The 27969-nt window shown below is 36.9% G+C and overlaps 1 protein-coding gene across 5 annotated transcripts in view; it reads left to right on the forward strand.

Annotated features, from left to right (window-relative positions):
• Positions 1-27969, forward strand: part of MARK1 (microtubule affinity regulating kinase 1) — a 142364-nt gene that overhangs the window by 68373 nt on the left and 46022 nt on the right. For all 5 annotated transcript variants that reach the window (XM_081226157.1, XM_081226159.1, XM_081226158.1 and 2 more), the window contains exons 2-5: positions 8274-8477; positions 9749-9802; positions 23112-23160; positions 24228-24293. In XM_081226157.1, coding sequence (XP_081082283.1) covers positions 8274-8477; positions 9749-9802; positions 23112-23160; positions 24228-24293 — 373 coding nt within the window. The remainder of the gene's footprint in view (positions 1-8273; positions 8478-9748; positions 9803-23111; positions 23161-24227; positions 24294-27969) is intronic.

The following is a 27969-nucleotide window of genomic DNA, read 5'->3' on the forward strand; positions in this document are numbered from 1 at the left end:
CTGTGTTTTGAGTGAAATTCTTTAAACTATTGAGAGTGTTGTTAAAATCTCCAATCGTAGTTGTGGATTTGTGTATTTTTTCCCTTTTCTGTTTTTGTTTACTGAAACTCGGTTATTAGGCACATACATATTTAGGATTGTTATAGCTTCCTAATGAATTGACCCTTGTATTGTTATGAAATGTGTGTGTTTATTTTGTTAGTACTCCTTGTATTGAAGTTTATTTTGTCTGATATTATTATAGCTTCTCTAGCTCTCTTTTGCTTACTGTTTGCATTAGTATGTCTTTTTCCATAATTTTACTTTCAATCTATCTGTATATTCATACTTAAAGTATGTCTTTTAAAAATTCATTTAATCCTTTCTTTGAATTGAAATTTTTATTTACATTAAATATAATTTTTGATGTTTGATGTTTTTAATTTTGCTCTTTTGTTATTTTTGTTAAATCTGTTCTTGTTTTCGTTGGTGTTGTTCCTCTCTTTTTTTCTTTCTTGTCTACTTTTGAGTTAATCAGATATTTTCTAGTATTCTTTTTTAATTCCTCTGTTGATTTACCTATGCCTCTGTATCTTTTCCAGTGCATTTTCCCCCAGTGGTTGCTCTAGAGATTACAGAACGCACCCATGTATTTTTGCAGTCTACATACATAGGGTAGTATTGTACCAGTTCAGATAAAATGTTAGAATCTTATAAGAATCTTTTAATTCTCCTGACCTTTGTGCTTTTGTTTTCACATATATTACATCTGCCTATGTTATAAAATTCACAGTATGGTGTTATACTTTTTTGCTTTAAATAGTCATATGTCTTTTAAAGAAATTAAGAGATGAAAAACTACATGCTGTTTTATATTTACCCACATATTTATCATTTCCAGAGCTCTTTTTTCCTTTCTGTAGATTCAGCTTACCATCTATGGTCACTTCCCTTTGGCTGGAAAAATTATCCTTAGCATTTTGTATAGTGTATGTCTTCTGGCAGCAAATTCTTTCAGTTCTTGTTCATCTAAAAATGTCTTTATTTTGTCTTTATTTTATTACATTTTTTATTGAAGTATAATTGATTTACAATAGTTGCCTTCTTTTGTTTAAAGAATATTTTCACTGGGTAAAGGATATGGAGTTGCATTTGTTTTTTCTGCTGCACATCTAAAAACTTCCATTGTCACCTGAGCACCAGTTTTTCTAATAAGAAGTGAACTATCATTTGTATTGTCATTCCTTTGTATGTATTATGTTGTTTTTCCCTGACTCCTTTTAAGGATTTTTTCCCCTTCTATACATGGTTTTTAGCAGTTTGACTGTGATGTACCTACTTTTCGTTTTCTTTGAATTTATCTGGCTTGGAGTTCACAGTTTGGGTGAATTATATGACCATTATTACATCAAGTAAGTTTTTCTCCCTCATTTTCTTCATATTCTTTCTCTAGTACCCCATTTACAAATGTGTTAGTCTGTGTGATATTGACCCACAGATCATAGGGGCACTCGCTTCATTTTTGTTTAATCTTCTCAGTTCTTTAGATTGGCTAATTATTCTTCTCAGTTCTTCAGACTGGCTAATTTTTATTTATTTGCCTTCAAGTTCACTGACCCTTTCTCCTTTGCAGTCTACTGTAAGCCTTTCCAGTGAATTGTTCTTTTAGGTATTGTACTTTCAGTTCTCGAATTTCTATTTGCTTCTTTAGTATAGTTTCCATTTCTCTGCTGATATTTTCCATCTGTTTGATTTTTCCAATCATATTTTCCTTTACTTTTAGAAATGTATTTATCATAACTGCTTTAAAGTTCTTGCCTGTTGAGTCCAACTTCTAGAACATCTTGGTGTGTATTTCTTTTGACTGCTGTTTCTCTTGACAGTCTCATTCTTCTGTTCCATCACATATCTAGTAAGTTTTGGTTGTGCACTGGACATTGTTGATAATACTATACAGAGACTCTGATTTAGTTATCGTCCTCTAAAAAGTGTTGATTTGGCAGGAAGTTAATTTGGCTTGACTCAGACTTCAAATTTAGCCTTCCCTTCCCTACGGTGGGCAACAGCCAAATCTTTGTTATTTCCTTAACTTTCTAGCTGTCTCCTTCTGACATGTTCCTTGGAGTTTCTCTTGCTCACATTTGGTTTAGGGCTCAATAAAGAACCTGTAGTTTATATAAAGATTTCAGAGTTTTATTCTTTTTTTTTTTTTTAATATTTTATCGAGTTCTGATTGTGCTCCAGGCATTATCCTTGATCTTTTTTTTTTAATGGTAACATTTTTATTTATTTATTTATTTTTATATTTATTTTTGGCTGTGTTGGGTCTTCGTTTCTGTGCGAGGGCTCTCTCTAGTTGCGGCAAGTGGGGGCCACTCTTCATCGCGGTGCGTGGGCCTCTCACAATCACGGCCTCTTTTGTTGCAGAGCATGGGCTCCAGATGCGCAGGCTCAGTAGTTGTGGCTCACGGGCCTAGTTGCTCCGCGGCATGTGGGATCTTCCCAGACCAGGGCTCGAACCCGTGTCCCCTGCATTGGCAGGCAGATTCTTAACCACTGTGCCACCAGGGAAGCCCGAGTTTTATTCTTTGTGACTTTATTTTTGCCAGTTTCCTTTTTCACTGTCCAGTCAATTTTTTTTAGCCCCCAGCTCCATCCTCTGACTCCTTTAGCCAGTAAGACCGTTGCTTTGTGCTTAAATTTCAGTCACTAGGAATAGGTGGGCCAGAGTTTGCCCCCAGGTAGAAACTGTAAAACTAAAAATTTCACCCTATTTGGTTCCCTTTGTACAAAGATCAGTCTCCCTTCCGTTTTTGCCTGCTTTTTGTGGCTCTTCCAGGCCACGAAACAATTGTTTTTAATATTCTGTCTAGAGATTGTATTTTTATCTGCTGATAGGTTAGTCAGATACAAACTATTCATCCATTATTGGAAGCATAATTTCCCTACTTTTTAAAAAATGACTTTGAGAAATAGAAATTTGGTTATTGTTTCTAAATTGTCATGGCCTGTAATGGTGCTAATATCAGCTCACCAAAGAGTAGTTGTGGTGTGCAAAAGCAGCATGTTCTAGAGTCCTGGGAAGTGAGCTATGGCATCCCTAACTTCAGGTCTAATACATGATATGACTTCTCAGGAACATTTGAATATTCAGTCACCCAGTAGATTCAGTGGCTGTTATAAAAGATCATGATTTACTTTGATATTAGAGTAAGCTTTAATAAATTGATATGGTTTTATAAAAATAAAACCATGATGCTAACCATAGCTGAGAATAATGAACCATATTTATTCACTGTTCAATAATTTGGAGAGAGTTTGTTTTCTTTCTCTTTTTAGTATCCCCCTCAGTCAGTATCACCTTTTCAAGTGTGGCCAGAGGACATTCACAAAGGAGAAAATCTAAATCCATTTTGAAAATTAATAGGTTTTCTTATCCTCTGGTACATGTTTGCTCCTTCTTCATGGTTGGAAAATACCAATGTTCAAGGGATCAAGATCAGTAGATTTGCGGGGAGTGTGTTTGTGTGTACACATACACATGGGAAGAGACAACATATAAATGTAATTTTATTTTTCAACTTAGATTTTTCAAAGGGAAAGGTGAATGTGAAGTGCTTATTTTTGCAAGGAATTACTTGCAAATTAATATCTCCAGCCCAGACCTCTGTTGATTTCTAGACTCATTCATTTCATTCAGGCCTCTTCTTAAATGTCATCTCATCAGAGACCACCCATGACCACCCTTACTTTGCAGTTCCTTACCCTCACTGGTTTCTCTTTTTATACCATGAACCACTGGTTGGCATTTTATCTCTTTATTGGTTTGCATACGTATTACCCTTCTCTCTTCCTTTTACCTCTCCCTCTGCTAAAATGTAAACTTTATGAGGACCGGGACTTTTTATATTTAGATTTCTCTCAATTCTCTGGCACGTAGGATCGTGTCTTGCATATAGTAGGTCAAAGTAAATTTTTGTTGATTGAATGAGTGAGTAAACGAATCACTGAGTAGTGAGATGGGAGATACAGTTCAAAAAATAAGATAAAGCCAGAGGCTTTGGAGTTACTTTGATGACTTTCTGTTGACTCAGCATTCCCAAACTCCATTGTGAGTGCCGTGTGGGAGAGTGCTTCCTACTCACTTGTGACTAATTCTGTGTCTGGGGAGAGGTAGTACTTGTCCTTTTTAATATCTGATTTGACAATCATTGATGGATAGTGAAAATAATGAAAAGAAATAAACCTTATCCAAGATGGATAGTGAAAATAATGAAAAGAAATAAACCTTATCCAAGATGGATAGTGAAAATAATAAAAAGAAATAAACCTTATCCAAGCAGGTGAGGCAACATGTGGAAAAACATCTTCCTTGCCTAGGAAAATACCTAAGTGTAATACATCCTTGTGGGAGGATCTGAGTTTAGCAATTAAAATTAGGACCTAATTTCAAGGTATATTTACCTACGGCATGAATACAATGAGCAAAATTGTGGAAGTTTAGATGCTGATTGACTTCTAAGGTGCCTGTTTTGCTTTGATTTTGTAAACCACATTGTTTGCCCTGAACTTTGTAGTCTCCAGGCTACTTTCCGGTTTTAACAACAAAGTCAGAAAAGTTTAGTCAATTAAAAAGCTGCACCCCAAATAAAAAGTTTTCCTTTGGGCTTCCCTGGTGGCACAGTGGTTGAGAGTCCGCCTGCTGATGCAGGGGACACGGGTTCGTGCCCTGGTCCGGGAAGATCCCACATGCTGCAGAGCGGCTGGGCCCGTGAGCCATGGCCGCTGGGCCTGCGCGTCCAGAGACTGCTCCGCAACGGGAGAGGCCACAACAGTGAGACGCCCGCGTACCGCAAACAAAACAAAACAAAACAAAAGTTTTCCTTTTACTTGCACTTAGAGCATAAACCATCTCATTTTTAAAAAATAGGACAACCATCTCTATTTCCTCAGAATTCCAGCTGTTTGGCTAACTCTACTCACTATGTAGTTTAAATGAAATGAATGCCAGTTTTCTTTTTGATATGTTACCAGTGTGGTCAATATTATTCCTGGGAGTTGGTAACTTTCTAGATGACCATTACACTAGCAATGTTAGGAATAGCATAAAATACGTCCGCTAGTTTTTTGTTTGCTTTTGCTTTTGAAATTTTTTATCCAGAGAAAAGCACATGGAGCTAGAAGCTCCATAAGGATCACAACCCACCCCAAACATACACATATATGCACTTTAATTGATATTTATGTAGAACCTGGCATGAACACTAGAAGGGTCAGGGTCTAAAGGTACATAACCTCTCTGAGCCACTATTTTCCCTATCTCTAAAACAGGTCATCAGGGACTTCCCTGGTGGCACAGTGGTTAGGAATCCGCATGCCAATGCAGGGGACAAGGGTTCGATTCTGGGTCCAGGAAGATCCCACATGCCATGGAGCAGCTGAGCCCGCGTGCCACAACTACTGAAGCCCACGCGCCTAGGGCCTGTGCTCCGCAATGAGAAGCCACCACAATGAGAAGCCTGCGCACCACAACGAAGAGTAGCCCCCGCTCGCCACAACTAGAGAAAAGCCTGCATGCAGCAACGAAGACCCAACGCAGCCAAAAATAAATAAATAAATAAATAAATAAATAAATAAATAAAACAGGTCATCATGGTATGCTTCTTGACAGAGCCGTTGTGAAGATTAGAAGAGGTAATGCATGTAAAACATCTAATACAGCTTCTAGCACACAGTAACCCTTCAGTAATTGATAGGTGTTTTTTTTTTTTTTTTTTTTTGGCGGTACGTGGGCCTCTCACTGCTGTGGCCTCTCCCGTTGCGGAGCACAGGCTCCGGACGCGCAGGCTTAGCGGCCATGGCTCATGGGCCTAGCCGCCTCGCGGCATGTGGGATCTTCCTGGACCAGGGCACGAACCTGTGTCCCCTGCATCGGCAGGCGGACCCTCAACCACTGCGCCACCAGGGAAGCCCCACTCTGAACTCATTCTGTTGGCCAAAGTAAATCACATTAGTGGATGCCCAGAGAGTGAGAACTATATCCTATCCTCAGTGGGAGAACATTGGAAAGTTGCCTGGCAAAGGTTGCGAAAATTTGGAGCTAATAATTCAGTCTGTCATAGTTTGGTTTATTTGAGGATATACTCGGCAACCAGCATGGGGAGCTGGGTTACAACTCATATTTTAACTCATCCTGCTGTTATACGCATCAAAGATCTGGACAGGAAGGAATCATCATTCCTCAGAAGTCATTCTGAGTATAGGTGTCAGGAGCACAAGGACCCTAAACTTCTTCAGCTTAGCTAGTATGTATTTAGTGTCTTTTTTTGTGCCTAACACCATATTAACTTCTGGGGCTTAAGGAGCTTTAGATCTAACAGTGAAAACAGACCATGGACAGGACTTAAAAGGTGGTGTGATCGTTCAGTAACAGAAGTTTTTACTAGGTATAAAGATAGCAACAGGAGAGAGGGGTAATCAACTCTGCTTTATGAAAAGGCATAGAAAGCTTTGTTGAGAAGGAGATTAAATTTTGAGTGTTAGATCCACAGTCCTTACAGAACAAGTTCCGGTAGAGAAGTATTTTTTGTAGGAAATATTATAGCAATCTGTTAACTGTTAGAAATTGATTATAGTTAAAATCTCTTGTTTATGCTCGGATAACAGAAAAGTCTCTGAGAGCCAATGAATAACTTTGTATTTACCACCTTCTTGCATTATTTACTGCAGTAGTTTTCAAACTTTGGCCTGCATCAGAATCACCTGGAGGACTTGTTAAAACACTGATTGCTGGATTCCACGCCCAGAGTTTCTTATTCAGTAGGTCTGGAATAGGGTCAGAGAATTTGCATTTCTAACATGTTCCCAGATGATGCTGATGGTGCTGGTCCAGGGACAACACTTTGAGAACTATTGATTGATTGAATCTTTCCTATGTACCTGGCACTCTGCAATGTGGTGAGTATATAAAGTTAAAAAGAAAACATCCCTGCCCTTAGATTGCTCGTGGTAGGGTGGCTGGGACAAAGAAGTGAATGCGTAATGACAGTGCAGTGGAATGGATGCTGAGATCCATGGAAGTACAGTTGGCTGTGGAAATACACTAGAAGGACACTAACTCAGACTGAGGCTGCAGGCTGCAAGTGTGTGTAAAACACAAAAAATCCTTTAACCCTGAGCTGAGTTTTTTAAAAAATCAGAAAGTAATAACAAGTAGAGAAATGACTGTGAGTCATGCTTTGCGTGAGGTTCGTAAACGGAGTCGTCTTCGAAGCTGCCTTTAAGAAATTTCTGATCAAAATTTTTTAGACAAGCTTTTGGTGGTGTAAGTGGGACAATGTATGTCTGAATTAGTTACTTTGCAAATAAAAATTATCCCCTTCTTTTGCTAATTTGTTCTACTCATCTTCAGCTATTGTTAAGATGCCAGTTAGACAAAGATGTTACATTCTATGTTTTCACTAAAAGAGCGAGAAATTTTTTTTATGTCAGAATGCAGACAAAACTAGACAAGAGCAGGAACAATCAGAGCTGGGGAAACAGGGTTCCTTAGGCAGCTTTGCCTGGGACTTGAGGTGCTGAGCCTGCAGGGGAACAGAGTCAGCTGCTCAGTACGATTGTGGGCTAGCGTGAGACTAGGAGACAAAGTGACATCTCTGCCTTTAGAAGGGCACTGAAGAGGAATGCAGTGGATGTTAGGTCATGGATTCAGGCCGGGCTGTAGATAGCTCCTGCTTGGGCATGGTGAGGTGGTGAGGGAGGGGACTGGGCAGGAATTGATTAGAGGTGTACCTACAGTGGGAAGCTGCTAGGTCAGCTGGCCAAGTTATATGCCCAGCAAATGAAGGAGTGAACCTGACGAGTACTTGGGCTGGTTTAGAGAAACAGAGCCATACTCAGGAGGTTGTTTGCCTTGGCATTGAAGATGTCCTGCCATTTTAATGAAGCAATCTTGGATTGTGTTGTCCTCTCAACCCACAGGGGTAACAACACCCTTTCAGGAGTAATGGTCTTTGGGGCTCTTGGCTATCTAACTACTTGTATTTGTTTTAAATCAAAAACATATACCTAAAGCTATGCAGAACATTTCATTTTAAATGGTTATATTCCCACCGGCAAAGGCAGCTGAAGTCAAGTAGAAATTATGAACAGAATGCTCAAAATGTTTTAAAATCATGTAGTACAATCTATTTTCATTGGAGATGAATTACTGATGAAAATTGTTTGTAGTTTTTTAAACTATCCTTTTATAATGTAGTTTAATTAACTGTGAAACCTTGTAACCTTTTTCTCAGCATACATCTGTGGATGGATATACTGAACCCCATATCCAGCCGACCAAATCAAGTAGCAGACAGAACATCCCACGGTGTAGAAACTCCATTACGTCAGCAACAGACGAACAGCCTCACATTGGAAATTACCGTTTACAAAAAACAATAGGGAAGGGAAATTTTGCCAAAGTGAAATTGGCAAGACATGTTCTAACTAGTAGAGAGGTAAGTTTTCATGATTCCTTTTAATATTTACTTAGACCTCTCCAGAGTCTAGTTACAAAAGCTTTCCTACAGCTGATTCTGGGAATAAGTAACAGTTGCAATATGGTAAACACTGGGATGTGTGTGAATGGAATGTATGTAGATAGAGTTATCTATACATGGCACAGAAGAATTGTCCTTATGTATTAGCATCTCATAAATCAGATGTGCTGCAGATGAGGTTTTCTCAGACTTCTGTCTTTCATTATATGGCTTCTGTAAAAATTTCTGATTTTTACCCGACCCTATGAACAGGGCTAGGATAACTTCTTATTAATTACTGCTTAAGCTGCAGTGAATACAGGAGCAGAAAATGAGGTTGTACATGTGAAACTTATATAGTGTTATAAACCACTTTTACCTCAATAAAAATTTTTTTTAATTACTGCTTGAGGTAAATTAGGTATAAATGTGTAGAAAGTCACCCACTAATTTTTATCTATTTAGAAACCACATTGAGCAAGTGTTATACAGATGTTTTTCTCAGATAATAAGAGAATCGGGTTTCTAAAATCCAATGTGTTTCAAATCAGATGTATTTATATAGCAAAATTTGAAATAATAATTAATATATTTAATAATTTATATAATAAAGACTAAAAATAGTTAAACATCTAACATTTCTATATTATATAATGTTTACTGGATCCAGTTAGGACATTATGAAAAATCTGTCATAAAATGTTTTTGTTAAGTTTCCATTTTGTTCTATACATAATATTATTGTCACATACGGTTAAATTTAGTCCTCTCTGTCCATTTTGACCCCAGGAGCTGTTGGAACACAGGCTGTATTAGACAGAGACCTAGAGGACATTTAAATCTGTTTTGTTAGTTTGCTGTAAGGAAGTTAGGGTGTCCAATCTCTCTACCCACATAATACTTAACTTACTAAAAGTTTATAAGCCTCTCCCCTCTGATAAGTGTAACTTATCAAGATCATGAGTAAAAGATGAAGATACAGATGATTTTTACTTTGAAAGGGGAAACCTGGAATAACTTTAACAAAGGTATAATTTCATTGACTCAGAATCAAATAGGTTAAAGACTTGGGTCAATAGAATATATTCTAAGGCTGCCTAATTATCAAAACTTTACCATCCAATTATGTGAACACCAAACATAGCTAAATTATATCTAGTTAGGAATGAAACAAAAGATGTTTTCCTTATAAATTTTATTCATTAAGATATGTATTCTCAAATATATTTTAATGATTCTCTTTTTTGTAGGTTGCTGTGAAAATAATAGACAAAACTCAGCTAAATCCTACCAGTCTACAAAAGGTATTTAATTATTTTAATAGTAAGTAATTAGAATACGAGTTTATTAATTAATATATGATACTCTGTAAAGTCAGTTATTCTAAACTTCCTGTTACGTACAATACTACATTTCATTAATATATGAAGAAAAGATTTGATGTAAAACATAATATTTACATTTAATAATATTTAAAAAATGTTTATCAAGTGTTTGTTTGAAAAATATCTGCTACTCAAATGCATGTACCGTATCAGAGGAACTTATGTCTTTTAATTCAGTAGAATAAAAATTTTCATATCAAATATTTTGAAGTAGTAAGGATTCTGCTTCGTTAAAAATCAGCTCATGAGATACTGTTGTCCATAGGTGGGTTTCCTTTTATTGCTTCACTTGCTTTTCTTCCTTCTTCCACAAGAACAAGTCTTTCAACTAACTTACAATAAAAGATACGACCATTTCTTAAAAGGTGAAAATATAAAGCAGGAGAGGGACCAAAAAAAGCAGTTAGGATGGGAATTGACCTGGTAAAGCTGTTTCATGTTGCTTCATTAGTTATTTATGTGGGAAATTTTTCTCAGATACACATATTAGTACTTTAAAAACGAAGCAAATATTTTAACATTTATGTCATATATGTTTGTATATAGCTCACTATATAATATTTATGTATAATATATATATAAAGTACATTATGATTTTTATTAGAATATAATGGAATCGTGGTCACATATGTAAGTGTGATGTAAATAACTTTGGATTTCTAAAACAGAATTTTATAAGAAAATTTTAGTATAGTATGTTTAACTACACCTGCTCTGATTCTACCATTAAATTAAAAATTTGGCTCTGTGATATCAAGACTTTCCACTTGTCTCAGTGCCAGACAACTCAGTTTATTTTATATATTTCTACTTAGAGATCTGTCTTTGTACTTACTGAGATTCCTTTTAAATTTGACAACCAATATCATTTTTCATAGCATTAGTATTTCTCATCTGTGAGAACATGAAAGTTTGCTGGATTTTTTTTCTCTATGAGTATGAGATAATATACTTTATTGGATGTCTTTTGGGAGAAACTTCCAGCACCCATCTTTCAGCTAATCATGATTTAGTGGTATGCGTTATAAAAAGGCATCCTCCCTGGGCAGATGAGTTATCCAAAGATGCTGTGTTTTCCTGGACTAGAGCCACAGTGGACAAATTTTTGCCTGCCCTTCTCCTGGGAATCCTTTTACAATGCAGACTACATACCAGCCCAGTGGCCCAGTCCATGGCCCACCTAGCCTTGTCACTTTTCCTGGGTTAATCTGGTAAATTAAATGATTTTAAGTGACATTGAGAACTAGTCCAGGCCTGTTGTGCTCGTTGGAGGCACAGTAATGTGACCCCCGCTCTGTCTTTCCCAGGGGGGACCAGAGAAGGTTGTAGAACCAAAGTCACGCTTATTGAAACATGTGGACATGCAGACATGAAGGTGGACTGTTATTCAGATAAAAAATATACTTGTTGATGTAATTTCTATTATAAATTCTGCTAATCTTGCTGATAAATGGCTGCTTTTCCAAACAGGCGTATAAAAAATGATGGCAATTTTGTTTTCTTTAATCTGTAAAAATAAAAGCAAAGGAAAGATTGAAATTTGTTAATTTGCATATCTCACTTTGTAGCTGCGCAAAACCACTTAACGTGCTGAGTACTTCTTCCATACAGTTCTTTTTTATGTGTGTGGATCATTTGAAGGAAAAGTCTTGACCAATTCTTTTGTGGATCAGTGAAAACCTAAGTGAAAAGAGAAGGGTTAGCATTTAGTGAGCTGGGTTGTAGACTGCAGAAGTTGTCTTTGAATCATTACTGAATTTTTTAATATATATACTGCAAGGAATGATACTGCTATGTGAATAAATAAGATCATACCTAATGCCCAGTCACTCGTTGCTTCATTCTCCATGACATCTGTGGTCAGTAACATAACCTCTGATCTTGATTCGGTTTTAAAGGAATACTGAAAACAGGGACTATCATAAAATCTGGCTATTGAAAGCTGTTTCTTTAGCATACAGTGTGAAGAATTGGTGGGAAGTATATCTTTCACATTGAAATACAATGGATTTGAGGGAGAAGTTGTTCAAACAAGTTTCTTTTAAAAGGTGATATCAATAATGTTAATGTCTAGCTAAAATATCAACAGTTTAAATGTTGAAGATAACCAGATTTTCTGGAAAGACCAAACTGTATTTCAAGCAGTTCACTGACCAAAAATCTGACTTTCCTAAACCCTGTTTTAGCCCTCATTAGTTATTGGACAAAGGGTTCAATGACAAATTATTGGTCAAGGTTAACATACAAATGTTACATCCAAATATGAAGAATACCTTCCAACACAAGCATATCCAAAGAGTATATTAAGAACCCATTGCTATTAACTCTCAAATTGAAACTTCCAGTCTTCTAACCTTTTAGTGTGATTAGATCAGCAGCCTAGAATTTGTCTGAGAGCTGTGCATAGTCTTCTTGGAGAAATGCTTTTGTAAGGTTGGATCCAGTAATTAATCTGAACGTCCCTGACACATCACCCAATGCTTTGTTCCTTCCCCCAATCAATGATCGTGACTTAGGATTTTTTAAATTTAATAGAAATAAAAAGTAAAAAAAAAAAAAAAAGTAAAACTAGAAATGGAAACTGTCTTGTGGTTCAAGCTACACGTCATGGAGCCCAATACATGCGTTCATTAATTAATTCTTCATCTAACAAGTATTTATTGAAAGAAGATTATATTTCTCCTTATGTTTTCCTCTGCATTTTTGGCCCCTCCTTTTCTGTTTCCTTTAAGTGGACTCATTGCCCCTTTTTTTTTTTTTTTTTTTTTTGCGGTACGTGGGCCTCTCACTGTTGTGGCCTCTCCTGCTGCGGAGCACAGTCTCCGGAAGCGCAGGCTCAGCGGCCATGGCTCACGGGCCCAGCCGCTCCGCGGCATGGGGGATCTTCCCGGACCAGGGCACGAACCTGTGTCCCCTGCATCGGCAGGCAGACTCTCAACCACTGTGCCACCAGGGAAGCCCTCATTGTCCTTTTTGTGGGCCACTCAGTGTTGCAGTTTCACAAGACACGGGCCTAGGACTTCTCTTTCTGTATTCTCTTCCTAGGCTGTCTCAAAGGTAACTCTGGTTTAAATTACCACCGGTAGGCAAACTCACAAATTTATATCTTCAACTCAGACCTCCCCTACGTTTGCTTGTAATCCCTCAAAGATAACCCAGATTTATTATGTCCAAAACTAAACTCATGATCTCCACCCCACCTGTTTGGTACATTGCCCACCTAGTGCTCTTCCAGTGTCCTCTCTCAGTGAATGACACTGTCCCCAAGTTGAGCAAGTCAGAAACCTCAGAGTTATCCTTGACCCCTCCCTCTCCTTCCTTCTCACCATCTAATCTGACCTTGAGTTGTGCTGATTTTATTTCTTACATATCTTTTGAGAATGTTTGCTTTTGTCTTTTTCCATCATGATCCTCTAGAGAGCACTACTATTATCTCTCCCTTGGACTACCCCAGTAGCCTTCTAACCTGTCTTTCTGCAGTTTGCATCCCTACGCGCGCGCACACACACACATATACACACACACGGATGCACACACACAGTTTAAAAAGTCATCAAGGATGCAAAATATGTCTGATTATGTCATCCTTCTATTTAAGCTTTTAGTTGGCTTTCCCTTTTCTTTGTAGTCTAGAAATCAAATTCATTAACATGGTGTACAGGCCCTACTTTCTTCTTCCACCCCATGGTCCACCAACTCTCCCCAGCTTCTCCCTGCTCTCCTCACCCCCTCCTCCTCCAACTTCACTGACTTTCTTTCATCTGCTCCTATTCCTACTCTTTATTCTAGCTACCAGCTTTTCACCCCACCCTATGCATAATCCTTTATCACTCCCTCTTCACTTAATTCTTACTCATTTCTCACATTTCAGCCTTAGAGTCATTTCTTCAGGGAAAGCTTCCTGTCTCAACAACAGTGTTAAATCCCCCTGCCCTTCTTAAAATTAAGCACTCATAACCAAGAATTATTTATAAACAATCTTCATAAACAATCACTTTAGTTTTTATTTGTTTTGGTTTGAGTAGTACTGTTTGGATTTTGCTTTTTTTTTTTCACCGCATCACGTGGCATGCAGGATCTTAGTTCCCCTACCAAGGATTGAACCTGTGTCCCCTGAAGTGGAAGCACGGATTCTTAACCTCGGATTGCCAGGGAAGTCCCTGCGTTTTGCTTTCGATTCTTGTATTCTGGCTCTGACTCTGAAGACCTGTTTTAATTGCTTGGTCTTTTTTGGCTGTAAAGCATACATCTATTTCTGTATTCTCAAGAAAGTATATAATATTTTCTGAAATAGATATAGAAGAATTTTCTCTTGGAAATGGAGGAAGCTAGAAATCTTTAAATCACCTATGAATTTTAGACTAACTGTCTGGCTGGGTTCTTTTTGTTTTTTTGTTTTTGTTTTTGCAGTACGTGGGCCTCTCACTGTTGTGGCCTCTCCCGTTGCGGAGCACAGGCTCCAGACGCGCAGGCTCAGCAGCCATGGCTCACGGGCCTAGCCGCTCCGTGGCACATGGGGTCTTCCCGGACCGGGGCACGAACCCATGTCCTCTGCATCGTCAGGCAGACTCTCAACCACTGAGCCACCAGGGAAGCCCTGTCTGGCTGTTTTAAAAATCATATTTGCATTTAGTTACTTTGAGTCATACTCCTGTTTTTTCTAAGTTCAGTTTGTTTATACAGTACACTAGTCTATTTTTAATTTTTGGATGGAAACTTCAAAACATCTTTCCCATTGAAAAAAACTTGCTTTCTCATGATATTTATTTTTTGGACTAAATGGTTTCATTTCTAATCATTTTTTTTACAAGATAAAATTCTACAGATTCAGTTGAAGTCCTGTGTGCCATTTCTTGGTTCTATTCCTGTATTTTTCTACCTAGAAATAACTACTATTCTGAATTTGGTCTTATTCCCATTTATTTATTTTTTTTTAAATTTCACATGTGTATCTGTACATGAAATACTATGTATTATTTATTTTTAAACTTTCTATTCTTCTACAGCTTGCTTTTTTCATTTAGCATTGTCTTACAGTTTTAGTCATGTTAGTATATATAGTCTAGTTCATTTATTTTCACTATTATTATATGCCGTTGTACAAATAAGCCACAATTTACCCATTTTCTTATTAATAGACATCTACTACAGTTAATTCATTTCTGTTAGTTTATATTTAGATTGTTCCTGTTGTTTTAGTGTTTCTTTTTTTTTTTCTAGTTAGCTTTTTGTTTTTGCTGTTACAGACAATGCTGCAATGATTCTTATTATGTATATCTTTTTGTGAAGATGTGTAGAAGAGTATATCTCTCCAACTAGAATAAGGGTGAAGGGCATGCATATCCTCAACTGTATTAAGTAATGTCAAATTGCTCTTCAAAGTGGCTGTATCAATTTCTACTTCTGCTAACGTATGCAATTTACTTTTGCTTCACATTCTTGTCAGCACTTTATATTATCAGATTTCTTAATTTTTTAGAAGCAAAAAAGCAAAATGGTATCTTGTTTTAATTTCCATGATTTCTTTATAGTGAGATTGGACATCTTTTCAAATTTAATCTATTTTATGTTTAGTATCTTCTCTCTGAGACTATTTGATTTGGTATCTCAAACAATTTTATTTACTTAGCACCAACTGAGCCCAAAGTTGTACAAGACCTTGGGAAAGACTCTAGTATTATAAACTTGGTACCAGTTCATAAGAAATAAGAATCTTGTAATTCATATATGAAGACAAATTTTGGCAAAGTGGCACAGCCTATTATTTTGCAATGAATAACTGACTATAAGTTGTCAAGTTTGGAAGTAATACTAAACAATCATTTTATTTTTTTAGTTAGAAATCATCAATATATACTAATTTAATTATGTTCAGATTTCTTTTTCTGAACTACTGTTTCATGGGAAGAACTTAAGAAATTAGCCTAAGTTGTTATACTGGTACTAGCAATAACTTTATAAAATATTTTGGTGTCCCAATACGATGTCTCAAGTAAAAAAGGAGTGAAATGGTGATCCTAGAAATTAAAAAGCTGAGAGTTTAGGGCTTCCCTGGTGGTGCAGTGGTTGAGAGTCCTCCTGCCGATGCAGGGGACACGGGTTCGTGCCCCGGTCCGGGAGGATCCCGCATGCCGCGGAGCGGCTAGGCCCGTGAGCCATGGCCACTGAGCCTGCACATCCGGAGCCTGTGCTCCGCAATGGGAGAGGCCACAACAGTGAGAGGCCCGCATACCGCAAAAAAAAAAAACAAAAAACAAACACCTGAGAGTTAAACCTATAAGATTCTGTTAATATAGCTCCATGACTGGCGTCTCCAAGACAAAGTCTAGACAAGGTCCTAACTATCTCTTGGAGCCGAACGTCACCCGCAGGGTACAGCACAGCACCCACACTCCACATTAATAGGCCAATAAACTGCTGTCAGAGATATAGGTCGAATTTTTACAGTTTACGGTAAAGGTAAAGAAGGCCTTCTGCCCGTCCTCAAACCCAAATCAGAAAAAAGTACTTGAAAGGCCAAAAAGGTTGTGTTAAAAGGCACAAACAAACGTCACCCTCCTTTTATGAGCTCAGTCTACTATGACTTTGATGACAGCCTGGAAGAGCTCTCCTGGGGGGAACAAGCTTGACCACAGCCTTTGTCAAGCTCCCCGTGGCCACAGTGTTGTTCCCCATCTGCCTCAAGATCAAGGAAGTAGTGAAGAAGTCCTGTGACACTGATGAGTCCAAGGGCAGCATGGTGAGCAGGGCTGGTAGGGAGAGGATGATAGGTGTTCGGCCCCTGGCTGTGCTGCTTTGAGAGTAAATAGAATGGGGATTGTCTAAGCCATGTCCACTTGACTACTTCTAAATAGAACAGATTTTTCCACCATCAAAAAAAAGTAACAATAGGCAGAAGGAATGGAAGAGTTAAGAAGGAACAGAGTAGTTGAGAGAAGAAATAATTAAGGCAAATATGTATTGATTAACACTAATGGAGTTTGCCTAATCCCGACCCTAAGCTCTAACCAGGAAGGACTGAACTGGAAAGTAAATACCTGTCCACAGAATTGAGGATTGTTCACTAACTTCAGTTATCTAGAACCAAGCCAAGAACCAAGGAGGAAACAATAGAGGCCTCTGAACAACTAGAACAGCTGTCACAAAGTCCAAACAGTGAAGTCCCTGCCATTTAGTCATAGAAGACCCACCTCAAGCCTTCTCTCCGCACTTAACTTCTTTAATTCAACGCAGAATCTTAACAAACTCTGGCCTTAATTTTCAGCTGACAGCAAAATTGAAACAGTAGTTTGAAAGGCATTAGTGAATTCAGAGCCCTCCTACTAAATTTGGATATGCTAGGAACATCATGATGTCACAGTTTAAAAATGAGAACGGAAAAATAGGACTAAAAATTAGAATCAGGGACTCAGATAGTGGTGTGGGCCTATTTAATATGTTCACAAACTTCTGTTTTCCTTACTTGTGCCTGGACATACAATACATACAATAATTGACTTTTTTTTTTTTTTTTTTTTACAACAACTCTCCATCTCAGGGTAAACTTCTTATCTTGGTCTAAATGTTCAGCTCTCCTTTTCCCTTCACCTCTTTCCCCCTCTCCTAAGGAAGAGCAAGCACGGATAAGGTTGGCATCCTTGCTGGTAAAGGTCTCTTCTGGATGAAAAGACCAAATATGTATAAGGAACTCACTGTCTTCCCTCTTCTGCTCCCTTTGACTCAGTGGGCTAGTGCAGAAGACTTTGACATTAGTCCAGTCTCTTTCCTCTGTGCAACCAACTAGATATTAGAGTTTAGGAAGAGGTTATGGGGAGTCATGAAGAGGAAGAAACATCATAGCCCTTTACTGAATCCACGTGCTAGTACTATTCAATTGGCCCCGATTTTCTAGATTTAGAATGTTAATGACAAACCTGGCTGATAGTTCAAGTGTTTCCTTGGGAGTAAGAGTGATTGACGGGGCAGGATTCTGGCATTTCATTGTCCTGAGTCAATATACCACTTAAAACCCCCTTACCACTTCTTCCATTGGCAGCCACTCTTCCTCTTTCTACAACTGCTTGTCACTTTTAGCCAGCATACACTCAGCTTATACACACATTCATGCCGTTGCTTGTTTTTATAGTTTTTTTCTCACTCCTTGTCAAAATCTACTGAGGGATAAAATAACCAACCAGGACCTACTGTAGAGCACAGGGAACTACACTCAATATCTTGTAATAACCTATAATGGAAAAGAATCTAAAAAAGAATATGTGTATATATATATATGTATGTGTGTGTGTATAACTGAATCACTTTGCTGTACACCTGAAACTAATACAACATTGTAAGTCAACTATATCTCAATAAAAAAGATTTTTTTAAATCCTGAAGGAGAGGAAACTATGGATAGAACAATGTATTCAAGACATTGAGATGTAGGAACCCGATGATTGTATATTATTGTTTTAACTGGAATAAGAAATTCCTTTCTGATGAGAAAGGGGTGGTATTTCTCTGGCTTCATCTCCAGGTGGAAGTGGAGTGGCCTTCTGTTCAGGTACGGCTTTTGTTAAGTGCCCCACTTTTCACAGGACGATTTTAACACTGTTCCCCCACTCATCTCGATTCTCCGTAGAACAGAAGAGCTACGTTCTAGACTCCAGTCAAGGACTAAATTCACGAATTCAGCACCACTCAGTCAAGTAAACAAACAAAAGACAGTGTTTATAGGGGAATGCCTGAAGGATGTGTAGCTGTCCGTTCCTTTAGATTACTTATTCTCAAACATGGAGCTGCCAGTATGTTTTAATTAGTGATCAGATGTGTCTCAACCCGTTTGCTTCTAAGAATAAACTACTGAACTGGCCAATAACATCATAAAATTTAACAAGAGTAAATTCAAGATTACCCATGTGACAATTTTGTTCTCATTCTGTTGCAATTTGATGTTCTTTCTTGAGATGAAGAGAAAGAAGATAGAATGAAGGAGCCAGTGTGGCATACTCATGCTACAACTTAATGAGCCACACTTCCTGGAGGTACCTATGCCAGTTACAAAGTAAGGCAGAAGCCCTCTTCCATGGGGCAGTAAGGACTGGTAATCGAAAAAGTAGGTTAAAGTGAGGAATTATTAAAAGTTATATAGCATTTAACATTTAAATTGAGCACATAAATATACATTCATCAACCAGTCTCTTCATTTAGGTGCAAAGCTTTATTTATTTATTTTTCTCTTTTAAGTTTGGGTCTACTGATTGGCTTTGCTTATCTTGTACAAGTCATACTCGTAAACCCATGTTTGCTGCTATTTCTAATTGGTTTCTTATTTTAATTAATGGAGAATTTAAAGACTCCTGGGAAGTGATCTGAGAGCAGAATCCTAGATTTTCTTTTAATCTTTTACAGTCTCCTTGCCCACACCTAACAGGACAGCAATCTCTTTAACACCTCTTATCTAGTATTTAGAAAGCATTCAATTTGGTTTGTTTTGTTAAACAGCATACTTGTCCTTCATTGGTTTATGTAAATTTAATCTTGTTGGACAGACCTTAAGGCAACCCCAGTGATCCTTGCCTTCTGGTGTTCACACCTTTGTATAATCACTTCCCTTTGAGTGTGAGCAGGATCTGTGACTGGTTTCTAACCAATAGAATTAGGAAAAGGTGATGAGAGTTCACTCTCACGATCACATTATGTTATATAAGACTGTCCTGGTAGCCAATTTTCTCTAGAGATTATCCTTGCTGGCTCGATAAAGTAAACTGCTCTGTTGGAGAAGCTTACTTGGCAAGACCTATGAGCAGTCTCTAAGAGGTCAGGGCAGCCTCCAGGAGAGCCAGCAAGAAGCCAGGGTCCTCAGCCCTAGGGCTGTAAGGAAATGAATTCTGCCCACAGCCTGGGTTAGCCTGGAAGTAGATTCTTCCCTAGTCGGGCCTCTAGATGAGAGTGCAGCCTGGACAGCACCTTAATGGCAGCCTTGTGAGACCCCCAGCAGAGGACCCAGTTAAGCCGTGACCACAACGCACAGTGAATACTGACACACAGAAACAGTGAGATAATAAATGTGTGCTGTTAGAAGTTGCTGGGGTGTGGTAATTTGTTACTTAGCAATAGAAAACTAATACATTAGTTGAATGATCTGTTTGCAGTAACAACTGTAACTGACAGACATGTCTGAAATCTAAATAACCTTTGGTAAGCATGCTGCTCAACCGCGGAAATGTAGGAGCACAGGAAGCACCTCGAACAGTGAGCATGGAGGGTGCACAAGTGTGCTCAGCAGGTTTTGCAGAGGCAATGCCGAGTGACAGTTGGTTTCATGGAGGCCAGTTACAAAGGCTTCTGTACTGTAGTGCTTGTGAGTTGTGACTGTATAGTCACATCTTACAGCTTAACAGATAAATAAAATTTTAATAAGAAAGCAACACTCAATGAAGAAAACAGAGGTAGTTCATTTACATGTAAGTATAGGAGAACAAAATTGTTATTGGGGACTTTTCTATTAGAAATACATAATACTACTCCTCAGCCATAAAAAGGAATGAAATAACGCCATTTGTAGCAACGTGGATGGACCTAGAGATTATCACACTTAAGTGAAGTAAGTCAGAAAGAGAAAGACAAATGCCGTATGATATCACCTATACGTGGAATCTAAAAATATGGCACAAAGAAACTTATCTACGAAACAGAAACTGACTCACAGACATAGAGAACAGAATGTGGATGCCAAGGGGGATGGCCGGTGGGGGGAGGGATGGAGTGGGAGTTTGGGATCAGCAGATGCAAATTATTATTTATAGAACGGATAAACAACAAGGTCCTACTGTACAGCACAGGGAACTATATTCAACACCCTGTGATAAACCATAATGGAACAGAATATGAAAAATAATGTGTGTATATGTATAACTGAATCACTTTGCTGTACAGCAGAAGTTAACAGCATTGTAAATCAACTATACTGCAATAAATTTTTAAAGAAGAAATACATAATAGTGATAATACTAATGAATGCAAATGAAACTTACAATAATGCTACTCATATTAATAATAGGTCCAAAAACTTTAAAATCTATACAGGACAGCAAAACCAAAATAAGGACTATCTGTATTTATTTTTTATAATACATTCCTGGGGTGCAGGGTGGAGATTCGGGAAAAAATGTCAATATTTTTAAATAATAAAGTTTAACATTTAAAAAAATTACTTTAGTTACAAATAGTATATTTCTTACAAAATGATATTTTAAATGTTTAAATGGAATGTTTTATCACTCAGTGCTTATAAAATGGGTTTATGAAAGCCATGGAAAAATAAGAGGCAGACATAATATTTGTTTTTCTGGAGAAAAAAATTCTGCTTATAGTAGAACCTAGAATCATCAGATTTGTGAGTTATGATTTTATAGTTATATGTAAATTTTATGTGCTCATATTATATGTGAATTTTATCTGCTAATGTGCCATAATAAGAAAAAAAAGTTGAAACCAGAACTACAGATCCTCTGAAAATCTAAACCACAGAGTCTACCTCTACTGTCAGCCCAAGGAGTCCGTGGGCAGAGGTCACCTGATGAGGTGCCCCCTTACTTCCTCTTTGGTTTTCTCAGGGAAGTGAGGGCCTTGTTTTTAGGGGGCACATCAGGTAAGCAGAGTGAGGAGACCCAGGTGGTGTCAGAAACCAAGATAAAAACCCTGAGTGCATTCTGAGGGGACTACCCACCAGGCATACAGAAGACCCCACAGAGCTCTGCCCCTGCTGCCAATCGTGAGAAACGCCGGGTATGGGCGACATCCCCTCTGTCTTGGTATAGGAGGTCCCCTCAATCCTCCCTCTGAATATTCACAGGAGTGAGATTCCACACTCCCCTCTGCTGACCTGAGGCCACCCAGCTCACACCAAGGCCCTTACCCCTCTGAGACCCCTTAGGAGGAAGTGAGGGTATGTGACTTCCGGCTCCCTCTGCCCAGGGCCTCCAGGGCTGCTCATGGGAAGGACATATTCTCTGACGTCACTAACTAGAACCTACATGGCATTTGATGAGTATTCCATGCTTACTGCTGTCCACTGGCATCTGGTATTGTTGAGGATTGGAAAGAGTTTGGAAAACGAATAACTGATTTAGAAATGGTCAAATGATCTGAACAGAGAGGTCTCATCAGAGAAAGTATATAGACAGCAGATATGCATATAAAAAGATGATCAACACCATACATTATTAGGAGTTGCAAATTAAAACAACAGATAGGGGCTCCCCTGGTGGCGCAGTGGTTGAGAGTCTGCCTGCTAATGCAGGGGACACGGGTTCGAGCCCTGGTCTGGGAAGATCCCACATGCTGCAGAGCATCTAGGCCCATGAGCCACAACTACTGAGCCTGTGTGTCTGGAGCCTGTGCTCCGCAACAAGAGAGGCCGCGATAGTGAGAGGCCTGCGCACCGCGATGAAGAGTGGCCCCTGCTTGCCACAACTAGAGAAAGCCCTCGCACAGAAATGAAAACCCAACACAGCCAAAAATAAATAAATTAAAAAACAACAACAACAACAAAAAAAGAGATACCACTACACACCTGTTAGAATGGTGAAAATCCAAAACACTGACAACACCCAGTGCTGACAAGGATGTGGAACAACAGGAACTCTCATTGCTGGTGGGAATACAAAATGGTACAGCCACTTTGGAAGGTAGTTTGGTGGTTTCTTATAAAACTAAACATACTCTACTATACCATCCAGCAATCGTGCTCCTTGGTATTTACCCAAGTGAATTGAAAACTTATGTCCACACAGAAACTTACACATGGTTTATACAGCTTTATTAATAATTGCTTATAGTCTGATCAACCAGTAGAAGTGATTAAAGAGTCAGGCCCCCCAAACCCCAAGGAAGGTTTTTTTTGGATAAAAATCATGTGAATGATCATTTAGTTTCATTCCCACAGTGTTTTTCTTTTATTCCTAGTAATGAGTATTCAAATAAATGTTTGTTTTACTGTATGTGGTATATTCACATACACACACAAACACACACACACACAGAACCATTTGAGTTCATTAGTTAAAATTGTCCTGGGACCCAAGTCTCAGCAAAATTAGAGTTGGGACTCTGAAGTAAATCTCTTATTTGACCAGAATCCTGTAGTGTCTTATAAGCAGATAAATGTCTTCAGATAAATGTTTTGATTGGTTCTCTGCTTGAGTGTTCTTTTTTAACAAAATTGTTTGGTTGTTTTCTTTAACAGTTGTTTCGGGAAGTACGAATAATGAAGATATTGAATCACCCTAACATAGGTATGAAATTTATATATACAATTAACGATAAAGTATTTTCCTTAATTTGAGGCTATTTGAAAGGATACAATTTTAAGGATGTTTTATGTAAAATGAGGAAAAGTGATAACCTCAGATAGCCTTAACTGAAGGCTACAAATTGTAGTTTTCTACTACCTTACTGTCTTCTGCTTGTCACTAAAATAATATATATGACTTGGAGTTAAAGCTTATAAATGATTTTTGTATCTCCTTACTAAATCTCTCTAAATAGAGATTGCATGCCATTTAGGTATTTATAGAAAATAATTCCAGATATTTTGATAATAGGCACTTGGGCTTGATCATAGTTTATAAGCAAAATAACTAGTTTGAATTTTAAAGAAAGTAGAGTTGATTTCAGCTTTAGTGAATTTACTTTTGTAAGTTCTGTTTTTCCCCCATATTTACAAATAAGTTTATTGATTACATATATTATACAAAGTCATTGGATTGTAAGAGGTGAAAAGCAATTCTTCTTTTAATCTGTTTATTTTTGAATCATGTGTTTCTTGCACATTAAAAAATCTTACGTTTATTAGAGACACTCATGCAGTTACTTGTGGTGTATAATTTCAACTATTTGTCAATACATAAGTCTCATAATTTAGTATTTTTTTAACCAGAAACTTTTAAAATATCACATAATTATAAAATTTTTTGTTTCTGTACCAAAGATTATTTAACATTTTTTGATAGGCTCATTATAATAATAGTGTCTTTTTAAGCTTTAATTAAAATTTTATTATTTTGATTTTAAGATTTTCTTTTTTATTACCTTATTCTAATTAGAAAAGGAATGATTTTTTTAATCCCAGAAATTTAACTCTCTTTTGACCCAGCAATTGGTTCCAAATCACTTCATAGTAAATAGTTTTCTTCCATAGTCGTAATAACCCTTGAGAAAAATTTTAAACTTTAAATTGTAATTAATAATTTTTAGTAAATACTCAAATTTTCCTTTAGTTTAGTGTTACCTTAAAGTTTCTTAAAGCATATCCAATATGTGCTCACAACCACAGAGTTATATCTCTGATTTCTTTTTTCAGTAAAATTGTTTGAAGTTATTGAAACAGAGAAGACCCTCTATTTAGTCATGGAATACGCGAGTGGAGGTAAGGATGGAAGGGAATGAAAAGTTATCTTTGATGAGACATATAGAATTATTAATACAAATCATTAACATTCATGTCTTTTTTGATGTTAATGAATTTATAGTTTCATAAAATGCCTTTAAATGGTATCTTAAGGAAAATTCAGTGTTTAGTTTCAAGACCTATTGATCCTACATTTAAAAGTAGGATTTTGGCTTATTTAAAAATTACTTAGGCACATTTTTCAAAACTCTAGATTTGCATTGTTATCTATGAATGTTTCAATTCTTATCTAAATAATATAATATATAATAATATTAGTAGTAGTAGAAGCTCTTGGCTATTAACAGGAAATCTCAAATTCAGAATATATTTAATAACGTTTATAGTAAAAGCATGTTCTAGGTCAGATGTTTAGTTCACTGATTGTTCATATATGACAGATTCTCCATATACATACATTTTCAAGAAATCCATAAAATGTTTCAATTTAAATGAGTATTGATCTATATATTTTATAAGTTAGGAGACTGAGTTGACAGAGAAATAGTAAGATACATTTCTAGTAGAATATAATATTGGGCTGGCCAAAAAGTTCATTCAGGTTCTTCTGGAAGATGTTATAAAATCCCGAACGAACTTTCTGGCCAACCCAATATATATTCTGACTATATAGTGTTCAAAAATAGGAATGATTTTTAAACACTGATATATAATAGAAAATCATTTTCATATACTTTCCCTCAAATGAGAGATACATTGGCTCAGATTCACTGTTCTTTTAGGCATAAGACTTAACTTTCTCAGAAATAGGTTTAAAATTATGGAGTTAAATCATTTAATAAGTAAAATGAGGATACTTGAAGGTTTTAAGGGCTCAGAGAATTTAAGCAATTGAAGAAGAGAGAGGGCAGCAGAAATTACTTAAACCACTTTGGCTAATCACCTTTTTTCGCTAATCAATTGAAAAACTTAGTGTTGAATTTAGTTTTGAGTTCTTTTAGCTAATAAAGTGTATAGATTTTTGTGATGATTCAGATTTTCTGTAACTAGAATAAAGATGATTTATTTTAGTCTATAGCATCTAGGCTATGTATTTTTATACCCTCTCTTAGATTTCTAAAACATTTTACTACAAATACTAAACAGATTTTAATTGCTTTTTCAGTTTTTTATGTAGATTGAAAGTTTTAAAAGATTTAGTTTTTTGCATAGCTTTTTTTATCATGAAAGTATTTCATTGTAGGTTTTTTACTTAACCTGGAAACCTACATCATTAATGTTTTTTATTATTATAGGATTTTAAGAAATATTAATACAGCCATGCAAATTTGTATAAAATATTAATCTATAATAAAATTAATGAACCTACAAATACCACATAATGAAACTTTCTCTACTTTTCTATCCTGTAGTTAGATCTATGTATCAGTTCATCATTGTTGAAACCCTGAGTGTTTATCCAGTTAGACTTTTTTTTTTTTTAGCGATCTAAAGTCTAGAGAGTGGGGCTAAACATGTTTTGATATGAGAAATTATAGACAGCTAAACATCTGTGGGCATTCTGTTTTTACGAAGGTCTGCCACAAGGCTGTGTTAATGTGCGTACTGCTTTAACGATTAATGCTAAGTGCAGTCAACTCTTTATTGGTGCCGGTGAAGGGGAGCAATGGCTGGAGTAATAGACAGCACGTAGGGCCCTCACTGCTCTCCTTCAGTAGCATTGGGAGGGGCAGAAGCGTGTAGTGTAGTGTAGGGAGGTGTGTACTAGAGCTCAGCCAGTGGCCCCTTACTCAGTTCTGATTCCTAGGGATAGGTGTTCTTTGAGTCTTGTCAGTCAGTGATCCTGTAACAACTATCTTGGTTCTGTAGCAGTAAATCTAGAATCATCCTCTTGCCTTTTTAATCTATAAATGGCAAGGTGACTCTAGAGAATAAAACACTTAATATTTTTCCTCTAAAATTTCTAGATATTTTAGGATTGAATCTGACATGCACACGAGAATCCTAGCATGAACAAGGGTTGAGTCAGACAACTGCCTCTTTGCCAGAAGTACATCTATTGGTTCTGGTTCACTAATGGGGCAAAAGATCTTCAGTGACTAGAAGGGCAGGGAACTCCTTTATGATTTTGAACCATGTTTCGTTCAAAGGAGCCTATTAAAAGTAGGCGTCAGGACTACTTTGGAATAGTGTGTTTATACCTTCTTTTGCTCATGCAGACATTATTTATTAAATGTTTACTGTGTACTAAGTGATATTCTAAGTGCTAGGAACACATGGGTGAGCAAAGACAAGGTCCCTGCCCTCAAAAAGATTACGTTCTACTTGGGGAAGCAAATCATAAATAAATAATATATAATCAGTAAAGGACTGAATCACGTAAACATCCGGGGGGTGTGAGCGTTTCAGGCAGAACTTAAGAGTAGTCCGAATTTTTGAACTCCTGCCGTATATCTTTTCCAGCCTAAACTCACATATCTAGAATTAACTACTATGATGGGTCAACTAGAGCATCTGTTCATTTCTCTGTTTTCGTCATCCCATTTAATCATTTAAGTATGCTTGATATAATGTGCTAACATTGTAGATTTATTAGTTTCATCTGACATACATCATTACATATTTGATTTTTAACATTTTACTTATGTCCTAGGATTGATATTGCATATATGTATATGTAATATATCTGTATACCTAAATACAAATATATAATTTATTGAGTGCTTACTATATGCCAGTCTCACTGTGCTAAGCACGTGTATTATTTCATTTAATCCTCACAACACCCATGTGAAATAGGTAATAGGGAGAAACAGGGTCTAAACAAAGTTAATAAATCTTCCTAATGTCTCCCAATAGCTACTTAGGGCTAAATAAGGATTAATACCAAAATTGGTCTGATTCTAAAACCTGAGTTTTTAAGCACTTTGCTGTACTTTACAAGAACTCTTTAAGCCACTTAATGGGTTTTTAATATACATGTATATATCTATGTGGTACAAATTATAAGGATATAAAAATTTTATCCCTTACACTGAGATATTTTATTTTTGGTAATGTAACTAAACATTAATTGGTTTTTTATTATTATTGATTAGAGAAAATGAAAAAAAAAGTACAGACATGTAAAGTAAAAGATCTATTAGAACATTTTTATGGTTTCTAGTATCTTTAAATTATTTCAACAAATATGTATTGTCTATCCACTTCGTGTTCTGTCATGCGGATGGGGATACAGGTAAAGTATGGGTATGATGACAGCATTCAAGGAGTTTGCAGCTCATCTGGGGTAATAGGAGATGCACACAAGGATGATTTCATTCTGTATACTAAGTAGTTAAATACCAACGCAGATGAAATGAGTACTGTGAGAATGAGCATAATCAGTGTAGGAAGGAAAAGAAAGAAATCAGTGTGGATGGAGGTAGAGAGATGGAATTTGACCAAGACTCTATGACTAGTAGACTTTAAGAGAGTGAGCCAACATAATATGACTTGTGTTATTTTATTTGAAATGTAGACCCCAAATACAAACCCAAATGTGATTTTTGATTGCCCATGTTGTGCCTTCCCTTTATTAGAATGGATAATAAAGAGTTGACTGTATTTTTACATAATACTTGAAAGCAGAAAGTAAGTTTTCTTATGTTTTTTATGACTTTTTATTAAAAGAATTTTGTTGAATCATAAGCCG

Source organism: Mesoplodon bidens (genome assembly GCF_964165515.1).
Source record: "Mesoplodon bidens genome assembly, chromosome: 2".
Classification (NCBI taxonomy): Eukaryota; Metazoa; Chordata; class Mammalia; order Artiodactyla; family Ziphiidae; genus Mesoplodon; species Mesoplodon bidens.